This window comes from Coloeus monedula (assembly GCF_965178545.1).
Source record: "Coloeus monedula genome assembly, chromosome: 17".
Classification (NCBI taxonomy): Eukaryota; Metazoa; Chordata; class Aves; order Passeriformes; family Corvidae; genus Coloeus; species Coloeus monedula.
The window spans coordinates 14,708,333-14,733,992 of record NC_138797.1 but is presented as its reverse complement, the minus strand read 5'-3'; the positions used below and the strand labels follow the sequence as shown (position 1 = coordinate 14,733,992).

At 43.0% G+C, this 25,660-nt stretch overlaps 1 protein-coding gene across 1 annotated transcript in view; it reads left to right on the top strand.

The window, feature by feature from the left end:
* TSHZ2 (teashirt zinc finger homeobox 2) overlaps nt 1-13,977 on the top strand; it is a gene marked incomplete at both ends in the record, with an annotated part of 132,722 nt that extends 118,745 nt beyond the window's left edge. Inside the window, one exon of the mRNA XM_082292592.1 lies at nt 10,907-13,977. Within this exon, the coding sequence (XP_082148718.1) occupies nt 10,907-13,977 (3,071 nt within the window). The remainder of the gene's footprint in view (nt 1-10,906) is intronic.
* Nucleotides 13,978-25,660: the final 11,683 nt, after the last annotated feature.

Sequence of the window (25,660 nt, the reverse complement as noted above, 5' to 3'; positions counted from 1 at the left end):
ACCTCTCCCTGCATCTCTCAGAAAGCAGACTGGGCTTTCTCTCTGATTCTCTCCAAATGCCCTGACAATAATCCTGCTCTGCTCATCCTCCTGATTCCCAGGAGAATTTTGAGGGAAAACCTTTCAGACTCACGTGCTGCTGTAGAGGTTAAAGCCCTGCTCACGCTGAAGGGAACCCTCTCAGAACGAGCTCTGCTCTGCACTGCTTTGATTGATTTATTTCCTGGTGCTTGTACTTTCACTGATCACTTTTTTATTACTTTCCCACTTCCATCCATTTCAGTTTTTCCTCCTTTTCCAGCCATTCCTTACACCTCCCCTGCCACCTGCTCCCACCTGATGGATTGGCTGCTCAAAGTGTTGATCCTGACCTGGCATGGGCCCTTCCCAGGAAATAAATGATGCCACACAGACATAAAGTGATGCCCTAATTAACACCTCAGGTCCATTTGCTCCTCTGTCCAAGTGCAGAGCTCCAGGGATTGTGTCCCAGTTGAATGCTGATGCCTGGAAGCAGTGAAATGGAGGAAGGAGAAATTAAAACAAAAATGGAGAATTTTGCTTTTTATGTGGATTTAATCACTTGAAAATTCTGCACTTACCCTTGGGATTACTAGAAAAGTAATAAATGTGTTTTAATTCTGTAAACATTTTTTAAATAGCCCCTTTTTAAATGGCTTTTAATAAATTTTTGGACTTGCCTGCAGCAGCAATTCATCTTTAAAAGTCAGTATTCTGAGTATTTGGTAGAGGTCAGATGCCCTCTGTTGCTTTTCCTTCCCAGTTTGAGTGAAGCCCCAGAAAAAAAAAGGGAGGAAGTTCATGAAGTTTTGCATAAAGTCTTTTATTCTGTTATAGAGTTGGGTAATAGAGAGTTGGGTTGTAGTTAATCCATCCTTTCAGCTCTTTCAGAACTTCAGAGCCTGGATTTTTGATCACTGGAGTGTTCTGTGAACTCCTGCAGGCCTCAGATCCAGTTCTGCTGGATATAATAAATGGCTTTTGTGTACCCACTGAGGTCCCCTCTTCAGCAGAGGTGACATCATGGTACCTGTGCTGAAGAAGTTGTTTCTGTCAGTAATGACCTCTCGGATTATTGGAGTTTTTGCCCATAACTCAGAGTTGTTATTTCGTGCTGAGATTCAGGGAAAGCTGAGCCTGTGCAGCTGCAGCCTCCTGTTGTTGCTGCCTCTTTTTTCATGCTCTGTCCCATGTGATAAATGTCAGATATCACTTAGGACAGGGCAGGAATGCAGACTGAGACTGGGGTGATTATGATCTGTAAATGATCTGTGCACTGGCCCTGGCTCTCAACCCTTCCTTGGATCATTTGAGACCCAATTTAAAAGAACACAGCCTAATATTTGGGTTTCAATCATTTTTCTTTTTTTTTTTTCCCTTGAAATTTCCCGTTGTTATATGAATCTTGATAGATACTTGGACTCTGGATTGATTTTCCATATCAGTTGGGAGTTTTTTCTTTTGACATGGATTGATTTGTTTTGTCCAAGTTTCTTTGCTGAATGGAGCCAACAGGACTAATTTTACTACTGGTAATTATTAGAATTCTTACCATGAAAAGGTTTTTATATCTGCAAGGAAACTGTGGGGCAGCATCCCAGATTGTGTGGAAAGAGAGAGGAAGGTGCTGGAGTGTACCAAAACAGGGAGATTTGGTGGGAAAGAAGAATTTTATTCCATGTTGGTAAAAGATTTTGGCAGGGCAGTGCTGGTTTTGGAGGCAGTAAATAACAAAAGAGCAAATGAATAAATCAATCAATAAAGAAATAACAGAGGTAATAATAACCATGCAGTGTATTTACATTGTTAATTAAGAAAGTGTTAGATGATCCCTCCAAACTCCAGGCAAAACTGGTTGCAAGTTCGTGCTCCCAGAACCACCTGAGACTGTGCCTCTCAGACAGAATATTTCAGGCAGGACCTTAAAGTTTTTCCATTTTGAAAGGGATTTCAAAGGATCACAGGCTGATTCTTCTCACAGTTGCTGCAGCCTTGGCACTGTTGGCTGCAACGAGCCAGGAAAAGCAGGATCAGACTCTCTGTGTGCCCCTTTCCTGGCAGAGAAGTATCCAAATATTTTAGAGGTGAATGGAAATTGTACATATTTTGTGTTAAATGCTCTTTTGGGTGGCTTGTTTAGGTATTCCTCCTTCTGCAAAGGAACACAAAGTCGGTGGTGATCCCACTCTGCCCCTGGAAAAGCTTTGCTCCAGTGAAACTCTGTTTGTTACCTGTGGCTCTGTTCTCTCCCACAGCATGGGCTGGATTCCGGCTGTTGGGTGTTGTGACTGCACGTCTGAAGGAGATGTTTTGACCTTTCTCATCTCTGGCTGGTGTTGCAAAGATGGAGTGATGTAGAACAGAGATTTTGTGACAGAGTAATAATAAGAAAGAATCTGACTGCCAGTTGCTCATTACTGGATCTCTTTAAATGCCAGAACCTTCTATGTTTGCCTTCAAACAACACTGAGCACCTAAATCACCATAGTAAACAGATATAGAAAGAGACAGAAAGGTTAAAAGTGTACTCATAATCTCTTGCCTTTCCTCCTAAACATGTTTGATAGCAATATTGTTTCTTAAAAACAATATGACCTCATTTGTAAAGCAATATTCATGCTAAACTAGTCAGCTGTTAAATATACCCAGTGCTGTGCATTATGATGAAGCTAAACCCGAATTTCAATTATTTTCTGGACACATTTAAAATTATAATACTTTACTGGGTTAGTGTTATAGTTCATCCAAATTACTCACAAAGTATCATATCAATCTCTTGCAAGTGCTTATTGCTTACATCTCTGAGAAGTTGGTGGAAAGAAGATGCTGTCGGGGGTAATGACCTTCATGCTGCCTTAGTGCTCTGATGGTGATGTGGCTATAAGTGCAGGCAAGCCTAATGGTCAAAAGTCAATGTTTGCTGGCCATAATATTTGTCACCAAAGAAGCAGAGTATTCATTTGGACCACCATGTGCAGCAGGATGTTCCTGAAAGGAAAATAAAGAGGGAAATCAGCCACTTGATGATCTGTGTATTCTTCCTTTAACGCCGCAATTCCGGCAAGGGAAAATTCACACTTCAAAATTATTTGCAGTTTTTTATTGCCTGGAATGCAAGATCAAAACAAAGCAAGAAGATGAGGAAGATGGATTTCATTATACTCCCACTTTCTACTTACGTACCTTATCTAAAGAGATGTTGAGAGAGAAATGATGCCGCAGCGTTTAACCAGCTCCGAGTAACCAGCACAGATTTATGAGTATTACTGGCATTCTGGCTTAAAGCAGATCTTACTGGAGCTGCACTGGCCCTGTGTATCCAAAAGGAAAATCCAAAGGCCCACTGCTCTTTAGACAAATCTTACAGTAGTGCACTTTTAAAGCCTTATTCACATTTTCTAAAATCAGCTCCGATAGAAGGTGCTGGGCAACACTTTATTGCAAGGAGCTTGTCTTTTGTGCAGCATCTTCAGCTGTGCAGGAATTCTGAGCTTTAGTAAAGCACGGGGGAAGTGCTGCTGGCTGCATCTCTAACCATCACAGGATCACCAGCTGAGTCCTCAGGGAGCTCTGGATTTTCTGTGATACTTTCTGCTCTTACCCCAAAAGGGACAGAAGTTTAGGAGCTTTCTTGAACTGGGTCTTAACACCTTCTTTGTGAGACTGGGTACTCTGTTGGATTTAGCCCAGCTGGTCTGTTTTGAGTTGGAGTGGCCAAGAAATAAGCAGCCTTTTAGAAATGGTAATGAAGTGATTTGTGTCTCCCATTGTCCTATGCATCAGTTATTAACAGAAACAGCAATTTCCCAACCTAAACACCCAAACCCAGCTGTATGAAGGGCATGAACATAGCAATGAAAAGGAACATGATTCTGTGGATCTGGTTTTAGAATAAACATTGGGATTTCATGGGCTGAATTCTCCTCTCTGCCCAAGAGCCTCTCCAGGGAAAGTGTTGGTCACTGATCTCTCAGGGTTTATTGCATGTCCTGTGTCCTCCTCCACATGCACCCACATGATCCAAGCCAGGCCCAACTCTCCTCAAGGAGAATGTGCTGTCCATGAGATAAGCCATGGATTCAATAGAAACAAGCCAAAGATTTATTTTTTTAGTATAACAAGCAAGTGTCCATAAACATAATCCTCATCTTCTTTCTATTTATAATTGTAGTTAATATAAATGTACTTCATTACTGAAGAGCAGTCTTCACGGCCATACAATAGCAAACAAATTCTTCAGAAGCATCTTTAATTATTCATTTGGCTGCACTATATTTTATGCTACTTTTCATAAATGTTAATCTTTATTATTGCCCTACCAGGAAAAAAAGAAAGGAGGAAAGAAATACCTGTTATTAAATGACCTATCAGGCTGACATGGATAAATGTTGGTAGCTATTTAATTGTTTCCCATCTGCAGTTTTATACAGTTTCTATCAAACTGAAGGGTAATTTTTTTAGTAGCTGCTTATTTTAAATGTACAAAACCCTTGTGTGTAATTCCATTAGCTGCCCTACAGCATTGCAATCTACAGTTTCCCTGAGGCTGTTGTGAAATATTGATGAAATCCTTGCTTTTGTGGCTTCCTCTGATACACTAAACATTTGTCTGATGTTAGTTGAACTTGAATGGATCTGTTCAGAGTTATATCAGTAGTGACTTCAAAGGCTGTAAGGCTGTTACGGTTTTTTTTTACAAACTGAAGTTTCAAAGCCTTACCATGTGGTACTTTAAAAAAACAAAGTTCATATCAAATGAACCAAAGTGTTAGCAATACACTGGTAAGACTCATTACAATTTCAATTTCTATAGATATATATTTTTTTGTGGTTCTGATTCGTAGCTCATGCCATTGAAGGAAATTTATATTGGTACTTAGGGCAACCTAGGATAATGAAAGAGGGAAAACATAATTTGAAACTTGGATTTTAAATGAAGTAATCTATAAATTTACAAAGCCACTCTGCTGTTTTCCACAACAATAAATAGGACAAGAGAAAACAGAAGAAAGGCAAAGGGAGACAAAAGTTTCAGAGTTCTGTTTTCATCAGCAAAGTGAATTACACTGGTGCAATTAAGATGACTAATGAGGAAAACATATTTGCTGCTACCATATCCCTTGAATTTCTCAGGCTGTGCTCACATTGGAGAGCAGCCTTCGTGCCTGCACCAGGAGCTGAGTGGAGCTCGCAGTGACGGTCTGGGGATGTGTGGCTGTCTGACACCTGCCCCAAACTTCACCTGCTGAGGCCAGGATGGGAGTTTGGTGTGAGGGAGGGCAGCTGGGGTGCTGGGGCAAGGGGGAGGTTGAGCTCTTCGCAGTCACAACGTTCTTTAGGAGCATTTTAGCTGGAAATACAATCTGGAGATCACCAAACACCATCAGCTGGTTGTAACAATGGCATTGTCAGTTCCAGGAGGTTGTGGCAAATAGCAAGTATTTTTAACGAGAGGCACAGAGCCCTCGTGTGAGGAACAGGGACTGTTGGCTCCAAGCATGGTGGGGTTGGAACTGACTGAATCCAGAGCATGGCAAGGATGGCTGGAGCTGCTTTTTATTCAATAACTGCCAATGCAAACAACGCTGTCCTTAAGGAAAATGATTCAAGAAAAAACTCCATGATAATTCCATCCCTCCTCTGCACTGTCAGCTCAGCAGCTCACATCAGCTCACCTCTCTTTTTGCCTGTGTTGGTTTTTTTCCTGTTTTGTTATTGGGTTTGAGTTCATGGGTCACTCACAAGCAGCTCCCTGCACGTGTGCTCCAGCCACGGATCATTTGGCTCATAACTGTGCAGGATGAAGTGCAAAGGACATAATCTGTTCTCTCTGTGCTGCCAAGGGCCCCACTGAAACTCAGGGGTATTTTGCCTTCTTAACCAGTAGGAAATTGGATATTTAATAGAAAACTTTATAATACAAGTCTAATTAAAGTACAACAAAATGAAAGCCCCAAATTGCTTCATTTCAGCATTGTATATAAATAATAGTTATGGCTTCATGGAATTGCCTTTGTGTGGTAGAATTCAGTCAGTGTGGAAGCCACTCTTTTCCTTCCAGAAGCTGCTCCTGTCCTCCTGCATTGGATGGTGGTGGGTGTTCCCTCTCCTACCCTGCAAGAGGCAGGAATTCTTGCTTTGGTATCAGCTGCTGTAGCTACTTGAAAAATAAATTCCTAGGAAAAAAAGGGGCAAAGGAATATTGGGAAAAATCCCTCCTTTAAGGTACCAAATTGTTTTGAACACAAAATTCATCACCATGATGGTGATCCACACTGAGCCACTGCAAACGGAGTGTGGGTGTGATGGTAAAGAGCAACAGCAGCAAAAGGTGCAAAAAATGCCCCATTATCCAAAATAATGAACTGGCCTCCCAGCAAAGAGGAAACTGAGCATCTTCAGCCTGCTCTGAGGACATCCACATCTCCCTCAGGCTGCACCTGGCTTTGGAACTACAACTCAATACCAGGACTTTTTGTCCCTTCCATCCATCATTCAGGACCAGGTCCTCTCTGTGCCAGATTCAGGAGCCTTTCCCTGTGTTCTCCTTCCATCTTGGGGAACTTAACAGGAAGTTATTTCTGTGGTACAGAAATTCTGAACATAGCTTTTAAAACTCTGAAATTGACAAATTTCATATTTTGAGAGTTCTTTCCATGGAACTCAATTGCTTTTCCAGAGTGCTCTATTGGTTTTAATCCCATTAAATTCCAAAATGTCTTTAATAAAGAGTTATGCAATGGAGTAGGGAACTATTTTTCCCTCACCTGCCAGTTTCTCTCTTCAGCTGATTTTCAAACTGGGAGGAAAGTGTAGCTCTGCACTCCTACAAAGAGCCAGGTTAAGATTGTCTGTGGGTGCTTAATGCAGTTCGACATCTTGGAGAAGGAGGAATGAGAAGTGGTCATTATCCATTATCTGCTTGGAATCTTTCAGAGAAAGAAACAGCTTCTGCCAAACACAAAAAGATGTTTGAGCTGAAGCCAGACAAGGAGGAAACAAGATCACCTTCTAGCACTGTGAGATTGCTTTTCTGATGATGTTGTTTCAAGGAAAACTGGAGTATGTATGGCTGAAGAAGTGCAGGTGGTGCCATGGGTTTTACATGGATTAGCAGAGTTGTTCTGGACAATGATTCACTGTCCTTTCTCTTGGCAAAAGAAAAATTTTCCAGTCTTGGAAAGAAACATATATATATATATATATATATATACACATTAATAGATGTTTCTTTACATGGAAAAAGAGCAAATTTGAGTGAAAATAGTACCTGCTGGTGGAAAAGTCAACAGTCAGAATGAACATTTTTGAAAAACAGCTGTATTGACACTCCACAATTCCAGGCCAGGAATGATGGATAATGTGGTGCCAGTCCCAGGTTAGTCAGGGGATGAGGCCTGGTGTCAGTGCTGGATTCATCCCCACCGGAGCCTGGCTTGGGGCTGTCTGCAGGGAAAGCTCACAGCTCCAAGGTGCATGGGGGTGGTTTTAGACCCAGTTTTTGCAGGTGTATTAACTGGACCTGGTTTATTTTAGCTCCTCTGTGGAAGTATTCCAGAAATAGCTAAGAAAATGTCCTCTTCAAAGAATAAAGGACCAGCTGTTTATTGCAACTCTCATCCTAGAGAAGCAGGTTTCTGAGGTTACCATGAATCCTATCACAAAGACACAGAGGGAAATTAAGAAACCAAATAATTTAGAATTGTATTTGTGATTATGATCCCTATAATAACATTATCCTTATTGATGTTGTGATTTTGACATACCTTGTCTTGAGATCAATCAGCACTAAACCAGTACTTCCATTTAGGAAGCCAAAAATTGCTTCCATTCAGTGCTTTGAAGCTCCTGAGTTTTGTCAGTTCTTAAGGATAGCGGAATTTGAGTCTCCCACTTCTTCAGACTGCACTTTTCCCATCTTACATCTGCCTGGGCCAGTTTAATTTTGGTGGGGGAAATTCTCATCTAGGAAAGGGAGGAAGCATTCATCCAATTACTGAGCTTGGATTTCTTTCATATTATTTTTTTCCTGTAACACAGTTACACATGAGGATCTCAGAGGTTTGGAATGTCAGAATAAGCCTGGGGGAGAACTGGTGGGAAGAGAACAGGTCACTCAACAATTTATTACATGGACATCAGTGTGACGTGCAAAATTTATGCAACTTATTACAGACTGCATTTAAAGCATGTGGGTGTACAGATATAAGACACTCTTTACTTCTAAAATAAATAATGCAAAGTCCACTTAAATTAATGTTATTTCTGTTAACCAGCTACAACCCTTCATGTCCGATGAAATCTTACTAAAAAGCCCTGTTGAAAGAACATGAGCATCTCTTGTAGCCAAGGTTGTCTTGTAGAACTGGTCTCCACTGTCCTTAAAATGCCCACAGCAATTTAAATCATTTACATAAACAGAAATGCTTTTACAAGGAGGATACTGAAATGTGTTTTTAAAGCTGCCCAAACCCCTAAACCATTAAAACAGATGTGACTGATGGTTTTGTGAAATTTTGATGGTGCTTTCTGGTAAACTAGGATCACAGAATCACAGAATCCAGTGCCACCCCTGCCACAGGCAGGGACACCTCCCACTGTCCCAAGGTACTTCAAACCCTGTCCAACCTGGCCTTGGACACTTCCAGGGCAGCCACAGCTTCTCTGGGCACCCTGTGCCAGGGCCTCACCACCCTCGCAGGGAACAATTTCTTCCATATGTCTAATCTATACCTCCCCTCTGTCACTTTGAAGCCATTCCCCGTTGTCTGTCACTACAGTTCCTGATGAAGTCCCTCCCTGGCTTCCTTGTGAACCCTCTGAAGACACTGGAACTTGTTACTTCTACCACTTACATGAGACTGTGGCAGTATCTTACACAGACACCAAAAAAAAAGAGGATTCCTCAGCACAAGTTACTCTTCTGTAAAGGTTATAGTAAACATGTCAATGCCTAATTAAGCAGCAAATTTTATCTGTGTTGTGGGGGATGTGCAGCTGTCTGTTACTTCTGCTTTTCTTAGGGAAGGACAAAGGATCTTGTGAGGCATAAGCTACTGTATGTACCTTCCAAAGGAAAAACTTACCTTCTGGTGAAAAATGGGTTAATATTGTTCAAAGAATTGGTGCTGGAATGGAGAATCCAATTTCCAGCAACCCAAAGCTCTGGGAATGCTCTTTGTTTTGTGTTTTGTCTGATTCCTTCATTGGATCCCCTCCTTGTTTCTGTTGTGCTCAGATTGGTGTGCCTGGCACTGGGACATGTCCTGGAGAGGGGCTGTGTTGTCACAGGGTCACTGCTCCTCACCTGGGGACCTTCTGCCACCTCCATGTCCCTGCCTTCTCCTTGGTCCCCCGAAAAACACACAGCAAAGGGAAAGTGGTATCTGGTTATTAGGGAAAAGTTTAAGCAGGAGAAAAAACTGTTGAGGTCTAAGTGCTGTCTTTGCTGCTGCTCCAGTCTGATCACCTGTTAATGTTTGCTGTGACCCAGCACAATCCTAATGGGATTATTTTTTAGTATTTAGCACTTAACATTTAATATTTAGCTTCTTTGCTGAAAGCATCTGCTGAAGAGCACAGTGTTCCTCCTACTGTGTGGTTATTATTTTATCAGGCTGAAGTGATGTGCAGGTCATTTGTTCAGAGCCACTGCTGTGTCTTTGCCTCTGGTTGCGACACCTTCTGCTACCATCCCTGCAGTAAGCCAAGTCCAGCTCTAAGCCAAGCCCAGCTCTAAGCCTGTGTGGCCAGTGCAGGTCCTAAATCCATGGGAAGGATGTGGTAAAGGTGACACATGGATTTCTTAGCTCCCATCACACAGAGAGCCATCATTTCCCTTTTCTTGTGCTGCAGCTTCATGCAGGGAACAGTTCCTCTGGTTCTGGTTCAGCTCTTTGGCTTGATGGCAAACATGTGTGGGAAGGGGTGAGATCATGCAAATGGATTGGAAAATTGAAGGCTTTGTCCAGATGGTCATCAGAAAGGTGGAACACTTTCCTCTGGATTTGCTAGAAGGATATCACTGGGTCAGAAGTACCAAATTTAAGTGAGCCAGGTTGTTAAAGAGCCATAAAGTGACTTTCAGATAATGGGAAGGAATTGGATTCTAAATAAATATACTCTTCCAGAATCAAGTTCATCTTTGTAATTAAATAATTAATTTGCCAAAGAAAATCCTTCTGGATTTGTTCTACTTTTCCAGTTTTACAATTAGCTTCAGTCTACCTCTGTCAAATCTGTAACTTCCAGGGGTTCTTGCCCTGAAATTTATGGATTTGTTTTTACTGAAGAACAATTTGTTTTTATGGTACACAGTACATTACTTTTATAAACAAGAGTTTCATTTATGCCTATTAATGCTTTCAGATGTTGTATTTTGACGTATAAATTATTTGTGTACATCCTAAAGTGCATTTTAGGTGATGAAGTGGCAAAAGGTCATTGTACCTAGATGATGCTCTGAACCAGGAAGATTATGGCACTTACTTTTTTCCTCTTCCTTGCAAATTCCACCCTTTCTCTTGCTGAGGCCAAAAACAATTTCATAGAATTGAAGCTTTTAGTATAAACTTTAAATTCTTACATACAAATTTTCCAACTGTCCCATTACAGGACAGTTAGAATTATACTCCCATGACAGGAAAATTATTAACTTGGGATCTCTGGCAGTTATAAAGAATTATGATCATCTGCCAACAAAATGCAGCAACCTTCACAAAAAAAGAGACATTATTTGGCTTTTTTTTCACTTCAAGAACTAACAGAGAATATAGTTATAGATTAAAGCAAAATCTAGTAAAGAAAATACACAGTGAAACTAGAAAACTGGAACTGTAGCATTCTCCTTTAACGGGTTGTTTCATATATTGACATTACATTTCAGGTTATGTCCAAGAGGAAGATTTAAAGGAAGAGGAAGACATAAAGGAGGAGGAAGAAGATGATGATGACAGCAACTCAACTGCTCAGCTGCAGGGCAGCAATGACACTGGCACGGATGAGGAGCACGAAGTGGGTCCTGAGCAGAAAGGGAACTTCAGTTTCCAGAATTCCCCTGTCAGTCACATATCCAACCAGGATGCAGAGAACGAATCACTACTGAGTGACAGTAGTGACCATGTGGCAGATATCAAAAACATCTGCTCCAGGGAGCCCCAGGACCCCAAAAGCAGCACCCACCCCAAAGCCCAGAGCGAAACACACGATTGCATGGATAAAATGACAGCAGTCTATGCCAACATCCTGTCGGACTCTTACTGGACAGGCTTGGGGCTGGGTTTCAAGTTGTCCAACTCTGAAAAGAGGAGTTGTGACAACAGGAACGGAGGGAACAAAGCTGATTTCGATTGGCACCAAGACGCGCTGTCCAAAAGCTTGCAGCAGAATTTACCTTCCAGGCCTGTCTCCAAGCCCAACCTGTTCAGCTCGGTGCAGCTCTACAGGCAGAGCAGCAAAATGTGCGGGACTGTGTTCACGGGCGCCAGCCGGTTCCGCTGCCGGCAGTGCAGCGCTGCCTACGACACCTTGGTAGAACTCACGGTCCACATGAACGAGACAGGGCACTACCAGGATGACAACCACAAAAAGGACAAGCACAGACCTACCAGCTACTCCAAGCCCCGGAAAAGGGCCTTCCAGGACATGGACAAGGAAGATGCACAAAAAGTTCTGAAGTGTATGTTCTGTGGTGACTCTTTTGATTCCCTTCAAGATCTGAGTGTTCATATGATAAAAACAAAACATTACCAAAAAGTGCCTTTGAAGGAGCCAGTACCAACCATTTCTTCAAAAATGGTCACTCCAGCCAAGAAACGTGTGTTTGATGTGAACAGGCCTTGCTCCCCCGACTCCACGACGGGGTCCTTCTCCGACACCTTCTCTCCTCAGAAGAACACGAACCTGCAGCTCTCCTCCAACAACCGCTACGGGTACCAGAACGGGGCCAGCTACACCTGGCAGTTCGAGGCCTGCAAATCCCAGATTTTGAAGTGCATGGAATGTGGAAGCTCCCATGATACCCTGCAGCAGCTCACGACCCACATGATGGTCACTGGCCATTTCTTGAAAGTCACAAGTTCCGCTTCAAAGAAAGGAAAGCAACTTGTTCTGGATCCTTTAGCTGTGGAGAAAATGCAATCGCTGTCTGAAGCACCAGCCAATGACAGCCCCGTTTCAAAGTCAACCAGTAAATCATCTGCAGAATGCATTGGTCCTGCCTCTGAACTTAAAAAAGAAAGCAAAAAAGATAAAGCTGATGATGTAAACAAAGATGAGAAAGCAGTGAAAACTGAGGAGTACGAAGACACTCTTCAGAAACCCCTGGACCCCACAATGAAATACCAGTACCTCCGAGAAGAAGATTTAGAAGATGGTTCAAAGGGTGGTGGGGACATTTTAAAGTCCTTGGAGAACACTGTCACAACAGCCATCAATAAAGCTCAGAACGGAGCTCCCAGCTGGAGTGCGTATCCCAGCATCCACGCAGCTTACCAGCTCTCCGAGGGAGCCAAGCCGTCCTTGCCTGTGGGATCCCAGGTGCTCCAAATCCGGCCAACCATGACCAATAAACTGAGGCCCATAGCTCCCAAGTGGAAGGTGATGCCTCTGATCCCTATCTCAGCAAATATGAGCCAGTGCACTCAAGTGAAGAAGGAGGCTGAGGACAAGGAGGAGGTACAAAAGGACTATGCTAAGGAAGGTGTCCAGGCTGAGCCGGCCTTGCTAAGCCAGAGTGAGAGGGAACCTCTCCTCAAAGCTGAAGCCTCTGTGGAGCCAAAAAAGTCAGAACCATGTCCCTTGAAAGAAGAAGACAAAATTAAAGAGGACAGTGGAAAAGAAAAGCCAGTCCTCAAGGAGCCACCAGCAGCTTCTCTCAGTAATGGTTGTGCTGCTGCCAACCATTCCTCAGAGCTGCCCTGTGTGAACCCCCTGAGCGCTCTGCAGTCGGTCCTGAACAATCACCTGGGCAAAGCCACTGAGCCCTTACAGCCTCAGTCCAACTGCAGCCCCAGCTCTAGCACAATTTCCATGTTCCACAAACCCAATCTAAATATGATGGAGAAGCCAGTTTTATCTCCTGCTCCAACCCCACCAAAGCCTGCAAGTGTTTCCAGGCACTATTTGTTTGAAAACAATGATCAGCCTATTGACCTGACCAAATCCAAAGGCAAGAAAGCTGAGTCAGCTCAAGCACAATCTTGTACTTCTCCACCTCAAAAGCATGCTCTGTCTGACATCGCCGACATGGTCAAAGTTCTTCCCAAAGCTACCACACCAAAACCTGCTGCATCCTCAAGGATCCCGTCCATGAAGTTGGAAATAGATGTCCGACGCTTCGAGGATGTCTCCACGGAAGTCTCCACTCTGCATAAAAGGAAGGGCAGACAGTCAAACTGGAACCCTCAGCATCTGCTCATTTTGCAAGCTCAGTTTGCTTCCAGCCTCTTCCAGACATCTGAAGGTAAATATTTATTATCAGATCTAGGCCCACAAGAGCGTATGCAGATTTCCAAATTCACTGGACTGTCGATGACCACCATCAGCCACTGGTTGGCAAATGTCAAGTATCAACTTAGGAAAACCGGAGGAACAAAGTTTTTGAAAAACATGGACAAAGGACATCCAGTCTTTTATTGCAGCGACTGTGCATCTCAGTTCCGAACCCCCTCTACTTACATTAGCCACTTAGAATCCCACCTAGGTTTCCAAATGAAAGACATGAACAGGCTGGCTGTGGAGCAGCAAACCAAGGTAGAGCAAGAAATCTCCAGAGTTTCAGTTCAAAGATCTCCTGAAACAATAGCTGGAGAAGAGGACACAGACTCTAAGTTCAAATGTAAGTTGTGCTGTCGGACATTTGCGAGCAAACATGCAGTAAAACTTCATCTAAGCAAAACACACAGCAAGTCACCAGAACACCATTCACAGTTTGTAGCAGAAGTGGATGAAGAATAACTCTTAAGGTATGCATGCTCTATAGTGAGTTTTCATTTCAGCATTTCCAGGAGGCTCCGTCAGGCTCCGTGCTTTGGTAAAAGTAGGAAAACAGTATAAAATGCATCGTGTATGCTGCGCCGCTCCTCCCTCGCATGTACACATCCATTTTATAACGTTTTCAGGAAGAGAATTTGGTCAATGCAAATCCACACAGCCCTAGAGAGAAATGTTGCTGCTTAGTATTTGCAAAATAGCTGTTTGCCCATTTCTCTTTTGTTCCTAAGAATAAATCATTTCACATCCACTGCACTTCCGTGTGGAATGCAAGAACTAAGTGCTACTCTTTGCAGTGAGAATGGAAAAAGCAGATAAAGAGCGCTGAAACCCAAAAGGTTATTACCTCTTTCAGTGCTAGCACACCAATAAATCTGATTTGGATGGGGAAAAAGAAGACAATTCAAAAGTCAAATTAGCAAAATCTCAATTATTCTAAGTTTTTCATAATCTCAAACACAGCCTCAAGAATCTACAAATAACTGAAAAATTCCTATCTAGAAGTTCAGTTATTCTTCTGTTGATATTTGGATGTTCAGTTTTGTAAAATATTCTAATATTTTACACTTACTTAAACACTTGCTACTGTGAGTGGCCTTTTTTGTCACATCATTTTAACCTCTCTCTCCATCATTCCTTTTTTAATCTTTAAGATGTTTGATTATATTTTGCTTTGTGTTGGTGGAAGTAAATCCATAAACATCACTGACTTCAGTGCAAGTTCTCATATAACCTGGGGGAGTTAATGCTTAATTGAGATTTTTTACAAGCTTAATATTTCCAAGACCTGTTAGTAGGATACTGCTACATTAGTGTTGCTATTTTTTTTTGCTGCAAGATACACCAGTTGCCACAACCAATGTTTATAACATGTAATGTAATATTCAGATGCCACACCATTTTTGCATTTTTAATTTTACTTGATTCACAAACTTGAATATTCTTGATTTAAATAAATATGCAGAACATCAACTAAAAGTCCAAATAGAAGTTTTTTGTTCTAACCAGTTTTTTTCCAGGAGGGCTCTGTTTAGCTGTTCCCAGCAATTCCTCCAGCAGACTCAGGCTCTGCTTGTGTTTGCAGAACAATCACATGCAGATCCAGGTTTTCTTCAACGTGTTCATTACTTCAATAACAGTCAGAAAACGAATTTGCCACATGGTGAAAATGAAAGATGTGCTGTGAGTTGTCACTGATGCCACCTGGCTTTGTGGCCATCCTCTGGCTGATGGAGGGGACAGGGGCTCAACCCCCGTTTGGGGGAAGATTCCCCTTTTGTTTGCTGCAAATATTCATGAAGCTCTAGGAAACACTTTCTGTGGCCAGAGCCGGCACGAGGGCTGTGTGTCACTTAAGCTCCATTAAAAAGGCTACTTTTGAATAATTTAAGCCACTAATCAAGGGGTTACTTTGGGCTGGGTAATGTAAGCTATTGCCATGGAGTACAACGCCAGCGTTCAAGTGCAGTAAGATTTAAGTTTTGCATGCATCTTGTTCGTGCTGTCTGCACTGGAGGAGATTTATGCTTCCTGCATATTTTAGCCAGCAAAATTCCATCTCACTCGAAAGGAGTTTGTTTTCTAAATAGGGCTAATGCCCTAAAGTATCTATTTGGGCATTTTAACCCAACATTAGAATGTTGCTTGTTTTCCTGGGCATTCCAAATCATCATTGCTGAGAGACTGGATAGGAATAAACATCCCATACTTTGTTTCCTTCCCCACCAGTTGATGATTATTAAGACTCTGCCATTCATAGTTTTCACACAAGAGATATCAGAGCAAACCAATAATTTGGGGACTATCAAACAAAAGCTATCTGCCAGATATATTAATACAACAGTTATTTTGGCACATTCATGGCTTAATGCGTGACAAATGTTTCAGATTTGGTCTTAAAAGCACCGTGTTATTACTCAGAGGCAAACCAAACACCCACCTTTATAAACACGTTACTACTGCTGAGCATTGGAGGAACAAACACAAAGGGGGAGAAAAAAATCTCCAAGGGAAAAAAAAAAAGTGGTTTCTGCATTGTAATAACCTGCACAGAGACATATTATTCAGGTGATGTGTAACTACATAAATAAGGGACTGTCCTTCCTGCCTCTGGATCCCGAGAAATTGCTGTCCTCGTAATACTCATCCATTTCTAATTTATATCAAGATGCAGGTTGTATCTTACCTTTGAAAAAATATATTTAAATTGCAATGGCAGAGTGATAGCACTGTTATCTGGAGCTATAATTTCAGTTGGTATGCATGATAGCACAAATTGTCTGAAATGATGGGGTATTTGGGATGGCATTGTAAAGATTTTATTACAGTTTCGGAGCCGAAAGCCTCCCGAAGTTCTGACGAGGTTGGGAGTGGGGAGGCCAGAGTTTATTCATACGGATTCTTCACAAATCTGCAAGGAGACTAAATCAAATAACAGGGATTTTCAGACTTTACTTACTCTTACCATGTTATTTTTTAGATCCAGTATATATCTGAATAATAACAGAGGGGAGCACAGTATTTAGAAATGAGAAATATAAAGCTGAGATCCTTAAAACACACATATGCATTTGTGTTTCCTTCTTGAAGACAAAATTGTAGTGAAATAGGCAAAAAAATAGAGAATATAGATTGAAATAAATGGAAATAAAACAGTGGAAAGAGTACCTGAAGTATAGAAATACATAAAGTACTTTATATTTCAGTGGCATTTACCAGTAGAGGTTATATTGTCAAATGTTAGCTATCATTAAAAATATAAATGAATAATCTGGGTTAGTATTGTAGAAAAATGTGTTATGGGTATGGATTTATTTTTAAGACCTCTGTGAGGCTGTTTATAAGAAATTTGCCATAAATTCTCCTTAAATGTAAAGGTATATATATCTCTTTTATATTCATCTTTGGTGTTTTCCTGAATTCTTCTAAATGATATGGGTTTAGTAATATAAAGTAAGATTATGTGTAATATACAACAATCAGACATCTCTATTCTCTTTCATTTAACCCACTTCAAATTTGTTTTTATTGCTGTTCTTCATAGAAAACCCATGAACATTAGGAAACATGGCTTTAATTAGAAATAATTTGCATGTTGACTTCTACCTTGAAGAACATTTGTTCATTTCTTCAACCGAATTAGAATTTTTTATGTTGTTCTGAGGAAAAAGGCAGGGCAGAATTGTATTTGTCACTTCAGAGGCAGGTGAGATTGGCTCGGAGCTGGTCACTGGCTGAGGCTCTCTGTGGCCTTAGCTACAACTTTTGATAGAAATAAGTCTCAATAAAGTCAAATTAACCAGCCTGATTGGGGGGATTTCTGTTTCAAAAGACCCCAATAGCAAACAGGCAGCTACCTGAGATGAACTAATTTGAAAGTAAGGCTGCTGCAAAACAAAACAAAAAAAAATGAGTCATAATGATAAACAGTTTTTCTCTCTGTTTCCTCCTTTGTCTTTTTTTAACCATCAAGTTTAAAGCTTCTGCGGCGCTTTTTTTCTACTTTATAGGAGACAACTGACATTCTGTGGTAAATGGAAGAAAGAGCAGAGCAGAACTGAAAATTCTCTAATGCACTGACACTAACTTGCCCTCTATTGTTGAAAATGAGCAGGCAATCATGATTGTTCATCAAATGGCTCCTAATGCAGTTAAAGCATTCAGCTATAATTTCTCCTTGCATTTATAATTACTGTCATAGACTGCACACCTCAGTGAGCAGATTAAAGCTATAAACTATTTAGCCGTAGCTTTAAGATGAGGAACTTGATTTGTCTGGCAGCAGTTATTTGTTAGAGAGCTTGACACTTCACATAAAAATGACTCAACTTGATGAAGAACAATGCAGTTTAAGCAATGCAGTGATTTTAAATCAGTCATTATACCACGCCCTGTAAGAATTGCAAAGCAATTTGTTAAATGATATATAGGACACGTAGATAACTGTATGTGTTAAGTATACCAAAATAGAAGACTTTTTTTCTCCTCTGGATTTTATTTTCTCATCCCTCTGAAGCAGTAGGAGCTGCTCTGATCACGTTCCACTGTTAGCCAATATGGCTGTTTCATGGTCAAGGACAATTTTGTGAATCAGTGGTCCAAAATTCTATTTTAGAGAATTTAGTTTGCTCTTCAACTTTCATTTCTTCTTAGCAACATATATTAGAAGCTGAGAGACCCTTTCAGGAGAATCAGACATGCTGGGATCTAGCTGCTTGCAGTAGTATCACCACAATTTTGTGAGCAGAATTTACCAGCAAAACCAAGGGTTCTGCTCCCCATGTCATCAGCCAGAAAAAGAGGGTTCATCCCATGGACGTGTTGACTTTCCATTCAAATGGGACTTTCCAGACAATGTCTTTTTGGATAAAGGATGGTTTCTCAATGGGAAGAGAAAATCTGTGGGGAAGTTCCATTTTAAAATAAATTTTTGTTGGGATAAACAAAGAAGAAGAGGAGAGAGAGGTAGGAAAAGAAACGGGTTGGCCTTTTTGCTGAAGCAAAATCCTGCTGAAGTAAGGTACTACCTCCAACCCATCACTGCTCCCTCAAAATAATCCTGTTCTAGTGAAGCCTCAGTTCCCCTAATCCTTTGAAATTTATCACTGTTTCCCTGAAGCGGTAGATCCAGATTTTTTTTTTTTTTTAACTGAACATTTTTAAATCTTCAAAAATTTCCTGGATAACATTTTTTCAGTCTAGCCATCAAGGACAATCTTGGTCCTTGTAAACCCAATAATAGTGTGTTCTTGGCTTCCCTGAGAGCAGGGTCAGGCCAGATGATCCATCAGAGTGTGGCAGCGCTGATGTATCCATGCAGATTTCCTGGATTTTAGGAATACTACATGTTGTTATTAAGATCAGTATTATTTAACATTGCATTTGAGCTTCCAACCCGCTGGGTCAGCCCACATTGTTCCTGGGCTCTGTGCAAACACATTGCATGTGGCAGTTCCGAGGCAGGAGCTCCTCTGCTCACAAAGAAACAGCAACTTTCGACCAGATTTTAACTGACCTTGAACAGTACCAGACTCCTCCAGCATTCACTATTCATAAGGACATCAAAATCTTGCCTTCTCCTTGCTGTGCCTGATATTATTAAATGCTACAGCCTTCATAATCTATAGCAGAACATTTTTACCTGGTGAGATTTCAAAGGAAGGGTACCTGAGTCTTATTTATACATTTTACACCTCAGCAATCAAATCACAAAGATCAATAACAAAAAGAAAATACATGATCAGTATCCAGCCCTCCAAAGCACCTTTCAATAAAAATAATGTAATTTAGCAGGATGATCACTCAGTGCAAATATGATGGAGCACAGACGGAAAATGAGGAAAATTATAGATATGGCTTCATGGGAGGAGGAAAGGAGGAAGAGATTTTTCACTATTTATTGGGATAATGAACAGATAATTCATGATTATTAAGCTGTAGTCTTCAGGCCTCATTCTGCTGTCTCTTCCCATCCCCTCAGTTTGGAGCTGGGTGTGTTTGTGCATCAGGCAGGGTCTGTTGAGAGGAGGGATCAGGCCTTTGTGCTGGGTCCTGCAGAAATCCAAGCAGGATTTGCACCAGGGCAGCTCCAGCCCAGGACTCTCCCTGCCAGCGGGGGAATGGGGTGGGACAAACACCCAGTACAGAGCTCAGAGCTTAAACAGGACTGTGGATTTTCTCCAAGAGCATGTCACCCTCCCCAGGGTGTCCAGCCAGGATAACATTAAAACACAACACCAGGCAGCAAAATCCCAGTGCTGAGGGAGCCAAGGGGGCTGATCCTCATCCTGCTGTCCCCCTGTGCCTGGAGAATCGTGTTTTCCCAGGAGCACGAATTGGCTGAGCCCTCAAAGGTGTGAGGGGGCAGGAGAGGTCTCCTGCAAGAGGATCCTGCTCTGGGGAGCAGCACTGGCTCTGTTGGCTCTCATTCCCAATGGATGGACAGCTGGGCTGGCTGAGGGGAGCGGCAGATCCCAGGCATCCAAGAGGAGCACGCCCTGGGAATGGCTGCAGTGGAGGGAAGGAGGAACACACAGGGCCAGGAGGGAACTTGTCCATTGTAGCAAATTTACACAACCCCTTTACTAAAACCAAACAGTTCCTCCTCCCCTCCAAACCCCCTCCCTGCCAGCACTCAGATCTTCTGCCGGGGGTCAACACATGCAGGAGTGGGGGAGGGAGCCGTGGGGAGCGGAGGAGGTTGTCATGTCTAATGAATACCCTGAATGTATCGAGATATATATTTTTTTCATTTCAGAAAAGGTTCCATTAAGAGGGAGACAGCCCTAACATGTGCTTTGGCCCCTCATCAGATTTATGAGTATTTGCTCTGCTCTTTAATAGGAAACTCTGCAGCAACTGCCACCTTGCCTGCTCTCCCTGAGATACACAGTGGCTTCTCGGGGAAATGCACTTCATTATTAATGTGAATTTGTACGTTTTTATGACACTGCTTGGGGGAAGGGGCAGGCAGAGATTTCCTGGTGATATATGCTCATTTCTAACCATTTATTGTCCCAGACAATCGAAGAACAATGATAAACATTGTTACAGAAGGCGGAGGGTGCCGCAGTGACATTTTTGAAAGGAAAGGAGAGGTGGCTGGAGTGGCTTTGATGTGCTGGTTGCCCTGCTCTCCACCTCTTCCAGCAGCTGTGTCAGACCAAGCACAGCGTGGTCTGTGCAGGGCAGATTCTGCCTCTCCTCACCAGCCCTTCCTCAGGCCAGACAAGACCATTTGCTCAGTGCTGTTCCAGAAGAAGGAGAAGGAATTCCTCCTTTGGGAAGCCTGAGCTGCAGAGGATCCCAGGCCTCAGGGTGAACGGGTGCTCTCTGCACTCTGTGCACACAGAAGTGGGTTTGCCCTCTCCTCTGGGAGAACTGTTCAAACTCCAGTGTGAAACTGCTGTTTTCAGTCATTTAATGAAAACTCACAAACGTTCCCCAGTTCTGACCCCCCCAAAGTTTGTACCATGAACCACCCAGGTGACCTGGGGGTATCTACCGCAGCCCATGTCAGTGGTGCCCTGGCATGGCTGCCCATCAATATCTCCATGCAGCTCCACCTCCACCTCTCTCTTGCTTCAAACCAAGGGTTGGGAGAACTTTTCTGCCCCATTCCCTTTGCCACTCTTCATTCCACCTCTGTTGTCCATGCTCCAAGCACAGCAGTGGCTACACCACACCAGCTGTTTTAGGGGGCCAGGACAAGCTGCTGGCACTGATCTCCTCTGGAACTGCGTCCTCATGGCTGCCCATGTCCCTTATATCAAAGAGACTGCCATTTCCTCTTTCCCACCTCTTCATCTACACCCCAAGGGACACCACCGAGGATTCCTTCTGGGATATGACAATGCCATGGTCTGTTTCTGCCTGTGTTCATGTGAGGTGAACACGCTGCTCTTCCACCAGAGAAGGGCAAACTCAAAACTTCCTTTGTGCTCGCTCAGCTCAGGATCAGCCTCCAGTGGAGCTCAGCCTACACTGGCCAGGCACAGACAGGCTGTGGGTGGGCTCCCAGTCCAGTAACTCACTTCCCTCTCTAATTCCATGGAGCCCTGATCTGTTGGCCTGGGTGTTTTTATGGTGCAAGACCCAGGTTTGTCATCCAAGGAAAAAACAATGAGGGAGGTAATTGTGTTTATTTGATCCGTGTTTTTTAAAGCCTTTTCTGCTCTCCCAGGAATTATGTAGTGGCCTCCTGTAAATCACAAATGCACAAAAAATTAACTCTGGGTATTTTTCTGAAGAGATTAAGGTAAAAGTTCCTACATTCATATTTCACGTCTGGAAAAAAATATCAACAAGAGTGATAAGTATAGCCAGCACGAGTGTAAAAGCACACCCTGTCATTTGTTTTCCATGTGCCATATGTTTTCTGAATCCTGCACCTCCCACATACAAATCTCATGCAATAATGTGGGGTGCACACATTACTCAGGATTATTTAGTTGAGCCCTGCCTGTATGAAGGGAATTCGCTCCGAGAAAGTCAAGCCACTGTGCTTTGTTTTGCTTTTTTTGCTTATTCTGGATTCACAGAGTAGAAAATTAAAGATCCCACTGTGCCAGGCGTCATGTCATTTGGTTTTAATTTAATTCATCTCTTCAATTCTCCCTGTTTCTCCTTTTCTTTGAGTATCATCAGTAGGTGGTCCAAGCATCAACCAGAAGATTTACTGGCAAGACTAAATGTATGAATGCTATGAACACATTGTTTTCCCGATATGATTTAATGACCTTTTTGGCATTCCCATGGCTGTTGAAATCTTCCATAATAACTCCCTTTGGCAGTCAGAGCTCCTGTTGATCAGGTGAAAGCTGATGCAAATGTCAAATGTCAATAAATTTGTAATCCATAAATGTAATATTTGATGCTGAGACCATTAACCAAAGTGCAGCAGGAGGCAGCGAGGAGATGAGCTGCACCTCACTGGGAACAGAAAGCAGGCAGGAAAGGAATGCCACCTCTCAAACCTCTCCACAGCCAAGCTCTTTTCCTTTCCATGCTCCTTGAGCTTTCTGAGTTGCTGAGCTTTGCCAAAAGAGGGGGTTATGGCTTGAGTTTGGCAGAGTGAGTCAGGTGATGCAGGTTCTGTCCCCTGTGCTGCTTTTGCCTCATTGTGTGAGGTTGGGTTTTAACTTCTCTATTTCTAAAGGAGCTCTTCATAGCTCAGAGGTTTCCAAGGCTTCAGAGTTTGATCCTGGAAATGATTAGTTATGCGAGATATTCCAGTAAATTAGCAGGACCACTTACATAACTTAGGTGTTGCAGGAATGAGTCATGACTCATTTATAGTTTTAAGATGCTTGGAAAGGATGAGCCACATATGAAGCCTGATTTTATACACAATAAAGACATGAGAACAATCACATCATTTCCCAGGAGATTTCCTTAAGGACCCTCCACTTTGACCTTTGGCTCTGAGCAGCTCCAGTTTGTTTGACATTGAAAAAAAGCAAATGTGTGAACACAGTGCCACGAGCATTTGCACTTTGAACATGCTGGGGCAGAACACAACTGAACTGGAAAAGGCTGCAACAGCTAATGTACTGGGAAAATAGAACAGAGGCTTTTACTTAATAACTCAACTAATTCCTTTAGCTCACCTTGTAGAGATTTAACCTTTGAATGAGAGAGTCCCTAGTTCAAAATCCCGTGGCTCCTCTGTCCTCGTGTTAATTTTTAAATTATATATCATTGTTGAGAGGCCCTTGTGTTGAGCATTACAGGCTATTTTTCATGTCTAAAATGGGGAATTATAGCTGAACATTAGCTACTGGCTATAAATCACACAGAACAAAGTGGCATCTGCATCTACTCAGTAACAAGAGTGGGAGAATTGTAACTTACTTAAAACGAGACAAGAGCGAGGACACAAATGTGGTAGCAGAGATAATTGTGACTTGAGAAAACAAATGGTCCCTCCAGCTGTGTCACACTCACTCTGTCCTCTGCAGCTCCCCACAGCCAGTGCTGGACGTGCATGGGCACAGCAGCAGCTGGGGCAGTCCTGAGCAGAAATGCGGAGCTGGAAACCCTTGCAGAGCCCTCCCTGCAGTGCCAGCAGCACATCAGGGTTGTGCTGGGCCAGGGCTGGGTGGGGGAGCCTTCCTACAGCCTGCAGACAGCTCTTGTCCCGTTTGCTGTCCCACCACCATGAGGGAGTGGTGGCCACAGCTCCTCTTTCCGGGATGAATTTTTATTCCCAATTGTTTTATTCCTGGTTGTGGCTCCAGCCCAGGTAAGGAGGAGGCAGCACGAGGCTGTTAACAGGACAATTATCAAGGCTGGGTAGGAGCTGACCAGCTCCTCCTCTGCTGCTCAGCTCTCAGGGCTCACCCTGATGCTCCTATGCCTCTCTGAACACCCACTGATAATCTGGTGTTATCTTAAAAGACAGCAAAATAAAATGAGCATGGCCTCATTCTTGCACTTGTCTCTGCTGGCCCTTTTTTTCCTTTGTTTTTTCTAGTTCTTTCAGTCTTTAGAAAGCTTCCAAGGTCTCTTGTGTCCCCACTAGGATGTGCAAGATCTACCCGGTGCCCTCTGTCACTGGAAATTATTTGGTGCCTTTCTAAGTCAGATATCCTCCAGCCCTCAGTACAGCACTTTCACAACACTGTGTCTGCTCTGGGGTTTGGACCCTAAAGCATCCACAGATTCAAAAAGAGCCAACTACACATGTGCCTGGGTCTCCAGGCTGTTTGTTCAGATATTCCTCCCTTTGGGGGTCTGTACAGCACCAGCTACTGGAGCTGCTTACCAGCTTCTTGAACAGAATGTGCAGGAATTAGGATTAGTTCTCCCTGCAATGCAGGTCTGTCTGTAAAAAGAGCACAGACCTCCACAAGTGGTTTTACTGAAATGAGAGCTTCAGGTTTCTTTCACAGCAGACAGTAAAGGAAGCAGTTTTTCCAGGGCAGCATGCTGGCAGGAGGCATTGGCTCAAGAGCTGCCAGCAGGGCAGGGGCACCAGGAATCCTCCTGCTGCTGCCTGGTGCAGATCGATGAAGGTCCTTTTGTGCTCCCTTACTCAGTGTCCCACCCTGGCAAGTGTCTCCAGGATTAAATTCAATAATCAACTCTTTATGTTGATTATTTAATCACAGCTTCCTAATGACCCTGGCCTTGTCCAGCACTCCCTGGGGGGATCAACAGCAGTGGTCCAAGCACCATGGGATTCTGGTCCAGGAGTAATCTCTGAGTAGCAGCAATTGTAAGAGTTGCTTTGCTGATTAGGGACAAACTTAAGAACATTCTTAAAAGCTCTGCAGAGCAGGGACCTATGTGCTATATGTTTTTAGGCTGTTGAGCAGTAATTCAGGCAGCTGAGAATTGTTGAGGACCTGGTCCATCTAATTGTGTGTCTAAATCATGGTTTGCCCGTGCTTCAGAGGTGCTAATGTTATGTCCTGCATGGAGTGGCTCGGGTTGTAAGGTCAGAATGCTGCGGATGGTCACATTGTAGCATAAAAGTGAAAATTACAACGTGCACCATAAAGCTACTGCCTCAAATTTATTATATATTGCGGCACAACAAGCAAATTCTTACTAGATGCAGTATATGCCCAGACATTAATGTGAGCAGAGGATGAAATATTCTCCTCCCAGCTCATTGCTACGTGTTCTCTCCAGAGCAGAGCTGAATTGCCCAGGATCACCAAAGGAGAGGCAGTCACCAGGAGTGTCAGTGCCGGGTGCTGGCTCCGGGGGCACGGGAAGGACATCCCACCCCTCACAGCGTGAGGCCCCGGGGCTCTGAACTTGCAGTTCTGTTCATGCAGGAGCTGAGCTCTCAGCAAAATCTCTTTATTATTCATCATAAAGAATCCCAGCTGTGGAAAGCCAGCGCTGGGAGGAGAGTGGGGACGGGCTCTGCCGCGCCCCGGCGTAAATCAGGAGCAACTCCAGTGCGGGGCCGCTGAGTTCTGCTGCTGTCACTCGGCCGTCGGCTCAGAACCAGCCCTTTACCTGCAAAGGATGAGTGAAATATCTCACAGCTCTGCGGCCAGGGGCCTGCTGAGCTCCTTGCAGAGCTGCTATCAGCATGCCCAGGGCAGGAGCATATTTTTTTCTTGCTGTTGTACATAAGGGCTCTGCTGCAGCCGACAACATGAAATGTGTTAGTTCGGTTTGTTCAAAATGG